This window comes from Haliotis asinina, chromosome 13 (assembly GCF_037392515.1).
Source record: "Haliotis asinina isolate JCU_RB_2024 chromosome 13, JCU_Hal_asi_v2, whole genome shotgun sequence".
NCBI classification, from domain to species: domain Eukaryota; kingdom Metazoa; phylum Mollusca; class Gastropoda; order Lepetellida; family Haliotidae; genus Haliotis; species Haliotis asinina.
In genome coordinates, this window is record NC_090292.1 from 23,367,004 (window position 1) to 23,373,003 (window position 6,000).

A 6,000-nucleotide genomic window follows, 5' to 3' on the forward strand; every position below is an offset into this window, starting at 1 on the left:
ATTGTTGAATGTTCTCGTCACAATATGGCTGAGATATTGCCGATGTGACGTTAAATATTAACTCACTCACTCTTGCCTTCAGACTATTAGAAATATTTCTTGTAAACATCCGCTTTTAATTGAAATTATTGAATTGTGCAATAATCTTGCTACTGGTCAGTGCGACATCGTCCTTTGTTGGTTACATAGTCACGTTGGCATGTCTGGTAACACAACGGCCGATCTTGCTGCCAAGGCAGCACTCAACAATCTATGACACCACTTCTTTTTCCATACTCAGATTATAAAGCTACAGTAAGATCTTCTATCCGTGATCTGATGCAGAAGAAGTGGGACACCCAGGTAGGTATAAATAAATTACATGCAGTAAAACATTATATCGGTTATACTTACTTGGGTTGTCAGTCCAGATTTGAGGAGGTCAATATGCGACGATATCGCATTGACCATACGAGGTATACTCACGATTATCTATTAAAAGATCCTCCGTTTTGTATCCCTTGTGATGAAAGAACCACAGTCAAGCATGCCATAATGTTAACTCTCATTTAATTATTGCAGTTTTAAAAGAATTAGATTTGCTGAATGAATTGTAAATAGATAAATATTTTATGCTTGGAAGTTTGAATTAGGAACTTAGTATGTTAGTGGCTGTATCCTTGAGGGAGGTTAAAAGACTGTATAATTATTGTCCTCCTCAGAGGGTACGTAAGTCCAAAAACATTTGAAGTCAAATTTGATCTGCCATTTCTTTTATTCGTAGTATTTCTGTCATTTCAATGTGTGGCTAATCTTACATACAATCACCAGCAGCTGAGGGGATGGTGTAAATCCAGCTAAGGACCATGAAAGGTAGTAGAAGTGCTGTAAGCCCCCATCGCCCCTAGTATGGTGATCTACCTTCAGTTGATGGTGATCTATATAGCCTATTTTTATATTATATTGTCTGAATAGGGACATTAGTTTTAACTTTTCACGCTGAGTTTTATTTTGTATTGTGATATTCTAGTTGTTTTACTGTCCTTCGTCGACAGCTTTTTATCATATACATAGATTCTTTTTTAAGAATGCTCTCGTCACGATATGGCTGCAATACTGCCGATGTGACGTTAAATATTAACTCACTCACTCACTACCCCCAATAAGGGCCGCTTCTAAAGTGGAAAAAATGTAGGTGTTTCACATGTATTTCTCTCTGACCGCGAGAAGCAAATCCTTGAGCGATCAGGATACATATTCTACGAACGATACCAAATTTCAAAACAATTGATTTCGTTCACCTCTTCCAAAAAACCAATTTCACGCATTTAATGGAAAACTGCTAGTTATGCTCTCAAACTGCTCGGAGCCTGAGACAACTTAACATGTTAGTGCAACTGATCACCCCGTTGGAAGAAAGCAATGTGTTTTATTAAAAAATATAGACGTAGACTACAAACATCAGGGCCGCCTCCCACTTGAGGTTGCAGAATGCCTAATCATACACGAGTTTCTCCAAAATATTGGAAATTTATATGATCAGGCCTGTGTTGGATGGGCCCTACGATATACAAAACTCGTTAGAAATTTAGCAAAGAACAGCATGTGTAGGAATGATCAATGTATTTACCGGCTACTATCAGGAGAATCAGAACCCGCTCAAGGGTTTAATTTGGAAATTATACCGCGCCAATTACGGAACTACGGTGGGCCAAAGGGGTTGGAAGTAGCAGCACCACCATGCAGTGAACATCGAAAAGCTGCCGACGTCCTGGAAGGAGTCTACGTATGCAAAAAGTTTACTATAGCCAAACACGAAGGGAAGAATAGGCTGTTGCTGCTTCTTGAGTCATGGAGTGGAAACACATTACGGACTGTGACAATACTGACTTTTTGTCTGCGTCAGTTTCAAGAACGGACATAGAAAATACAATCAAAATGTTGAAATCTGATAAATCCATATATATTGATGGAACACCACCCGATTTATACAAACGTGCTCATAGTAAACTTGTTTAAAGCTATTCTAGATTGCGGCATTTTCCCTGGCAGTTTTACTGTTGGCATTCTACTCTAACAAAGGAAGCTGTCATGAACCAAATAACTATCGAAGAATGAAAGACGCCTAAATTATTGCCATTTACCTTAAACTATATTTACCTGTATAGATTTCAAATTGTTCACCTGTTCATGTGTAATATTTCGGTGACTGAAATCAGTTCTTGGTTATTTGGACATAAACACTGAACAAAGCTCTTCTTATACAGACACACTGTTGGGCACACTGTTTTGAAAGAAGTTTCGGTATTAAATGTGATATGAAGACTGTTGGCAATCATCAACTTTTTTATAGAACGTATTGTTGCCTGTTATCGGAAACATTCTTTTATGCATCACGGCAGAATATATCGTTCTGCGTCACTGGTTGACTCCCACTGTAATAACTATCAGTTGTTTTTTTTACTGGACAAGTTTAAATATACACCTATGATATTCTATCCATTTCGATGTTTTTTTCTAAAAGTTCTTGATGCAGGCAAACATTTTATGCGTTTTTATATAGCTTTTATATGCACGATATGACTGATATGGCATTCGTAGTCCCTCACTCACGCTCTGACTGGCAGGCTTGTAATAGTAGCTTTGTTATAGACACGTACCCACATTTACTCGCTACCTCGCTAGCATTTAAGCCATGATTATTCCTCGTGGTTAAATCTACAATTCGCTTTGACAGTACATAATTCACCATGTCTTCATCTCCGTGTGTACAGGCGATATGAAGGACATTTTCACCATCACTATTCACTACTGAAGGATCGGCTCTACTCTCTAGTAGCAATTCAAACACACCGAATGTACTTTGTCTTGCTGCTAAAAGCAGTGGTGTCATCCCTTTCGACCCTCTACAGTTTATATCAACAACGTGTAACTTGAGGATATGCTCCACTATCTCCTCATCTTCCCCCATACAGGCGAAATGAAGGATGCTGTTACCATCACTATCTACTACTGAAAGATTCGCTTCACCTTCTAGTAGCAATTCAAACACACTGAATGTACTTTGTCTTGCTGCTAACAGCAGTGGTGTCATCCCTTTCGACCCTCTACAGTTTATATCAACAACCTGTAACTTGAGGATATGCTTCACTATCTCCTCATCTTCTCCCATACAGGCGAAATGAAGGATGCTGTTACCATCACTATCTACTACTGAAAGATTCGCTCCACTCTCTAGTAGCAATTCAAACACACCGAATGTACTTTGTCTTGCTGCTAAAAGCAGTGGTGTCATCCCTTTCGACCCTCTACAGTTTATATCAACAACCTGTAACTTGAGGATATGCTTCACTATCTCCTCATCTTCTCCCATACAGGCGAAATGAAGGATGCTGTTACCATCATTATCTACTGCTGAAAAATTCGCTCCACCCTCTAGTAGCAATTTAAACACGCCATATGTACTGTACTCTGCTGCTACCAGCAGTGGTGTTTTCCCTTTAAATCCTCTACAGTTTGTGTCCAGAGTGTGTAGCTTGAGGATATGCTTCACTATTTCCTCATTTTCTCCCATAGAGGCGAAATGAAGGATGCTGTTACCATCATTATCTACTGCTGAAAGATTCGCTCCACCCTCTAGTAGCAATTTAAACACGCCATATGTGCTGCACTTTGCTGCTAACAGCAGTGGTGTCCTCCCTTTCGATCCTCTACAGTTTATGTCCAGAGTGTGTAGCTTCAGGACATGCTTCACTATCTCCTCATCCCCTCGCATACAGGCCAAATGAAGGGCGTTGTCACCATCTCTATTTACTAAAGAAGGATCCGCTCCGCTTTCCAGTAGCAACTGAAACACATTGCGTGACTGATATTTTACCGCTAACAGTAGTGGTGTCATATCATTAAATCTACAGTTTATATCCACAATGTGTAACCTGAGGATACGCTTGACTATCTCCACATCTTCTCCCTCACAGGCCAAATGAAGGATGTTCTTACCATCATTTTCAAATCCTGACAGATCAGCTCCTTTCCTCACCAGATTATCAAATACTTCTCTTTTCGCACACCATGCTGCAATCATCACTGGTGTCACTCCATCATTGTTTTTTGCATTTATATCCACAATATTTTGCATCAGGATATAATTGACTATCTTAACATGTCCTCCTCGAGAAGCCAAATGAAGGATATTGTCTCCATCCCCGTCAATTACTGACAGATCAGCTTCTTTTTTCACGAGAATATCAAATGCTTCGTTTTTTGCAAGACATGCCGCAATCATTACTGGTGTCATTTCTTCATCCCCTTTAGAGTTTATATCCACAATGTTTTGCATCAGGATATAAGTCACTATCTTAACATTTCCTCCTCGACAAGCCGAATGAAGGATGTTGTCACCATCGTCGTTAATTTCTGACAGATCAGCTCCTTTTTGGACAAGGATATCAAATGCTTCGGTTTTCCCATGATATGCTGCAAGCATCACTGGTGTCATTTCTTCATCCCCTTTACCATTTATTTCCACAATGTTTTGCATCAGGATGTAAGTCACTATCTTTAGATTTCCTCCTCGACAAGCCCAATGAAGGATGTTGTCGCCATCCTCGTCAGTTACTGACAGATCAGCTCCCTTTTTGACAAGAATATCAAATAGTTCTCTTTTCCCATGATATGCTGCAAGTAGCACTGGAGTCATTTCTTCACAATCTTTACTATTTATGTCCACACTGGTTTGGTTCAGAACATACTTCACTGTGTCCACATGTCCTCCAATGCAGGCAAGATGGAGACTGTTTCTACTTTTCTGGTTCACTGCTAAAGTATTCGCACCTTTTTCTATCAATAACCCAAACACATCTTTTTTCCCATGATATGCGGCTAACAACAATGGAGTCATGTTATTTTCATCGTTGCCGTTAATGTCAACAATGTTTTGTGTCAGGATATATTTCACAATATTCACACTTCCTCCTTGACAGGCCCAGTGAAGAATATTTCTGTTTGTACTATCCTTTGTTAAGGTGTCAGCTCCTCTCTCTATCAGAAAGTGAAACACAACTTTAATCCCATAACCAGCTGCCAACAACAATGGTGCAATGCCCTTGTCATCTGTACTGTTTATATACAGAACGTTATGTTTTAGGACATATTTCACTATATCTACATTTCCTCCCTGACAGGATACATGGAGGATATTTTCACAATGATCGTTCTCTTTTGATATATCAGCTCCTATTTTCATAAGGAAACAAAACACGTCCTTCTTCCCAAACAGTGCTGCTGACATCAAAGCCGTTGTCCCGTTTCCTCCCCTACTTTCAATGTCTATGATCTTCAGTGAGTGGATGTACTTCACTATCCCCAGATTTCCCTCCATACAGGCGACGTGTAAGATATTATTATTCGCATCATCTAATACGGTCAAATTTGCGCCTTTCTCCACAAGTAATTCCAGCAATGTCCTGTGTCCTGCTACTGCCGCTATCATTGCTGGCGTCCTACCAGCTTGTCCTCTCGAGTTGACGTTGGCAGGATCATGAGACAATAAGTATTTAACTTGATGCAAGTCTCCTATTCTGCAGGCATCAATAAGAGTAGTGTTAACGAAGGCCCGGTTATGTGTTTGATGATGTTCATCTGAAAGAAACGATGAAAACATGACACAGTTTTCAGTTTTAGACCCATGTTAATTTAACCCATTACGCTCCACGCACCCCAAAATGCTGTACATCTACAGAGCTGAAACAGAGGTATACAGGGATTCAATAGTTATTTGAGTGAGTGAGTGAGTAAGTTAATATTCAACGTCATACCGAGAATATTGCAGCCATATCGTGACGAGAACTATTCATTATAAAAATTGCAAATAAATTAATAGCACCTAAAAACTGTCAACGAAGGACAGAAAACTAACTAGAACATCACTGAGTAATGTAGTGTAAAACTAGTGATTAGACCTAAATCAGTGTATGTATAAAGGACAATACAATATAAAAATGAGCTATACTTTGCCAGAAC

General features: G+C 39.5%; 1 protein-coding gene across 1 annotated transcript in view; it reads right to left on the bottom strand.

Annotated features, from left to right (window-relative positions):
- The window catches only part of LOC137259440 (ankyrin-1-like), a 67,547-nt gene extending 62,668 nt beyond the window's left edge, over window positions 1-4,879 (bottom strand). The window contains exon 1 of the mRNA XM_067797096.1: window positions 2,913-4,879. Within this exon, the coding sequence (XP_067653197.1) occupies window positions 2,913-4,879 (1,967 nt within the window). The remainder of the gene's footprint in view (window positions 1-2,912) is intronic.
- Between the last annotated feature and the right edge of the window lie 1,121 nt (window positions 4,880-6,000).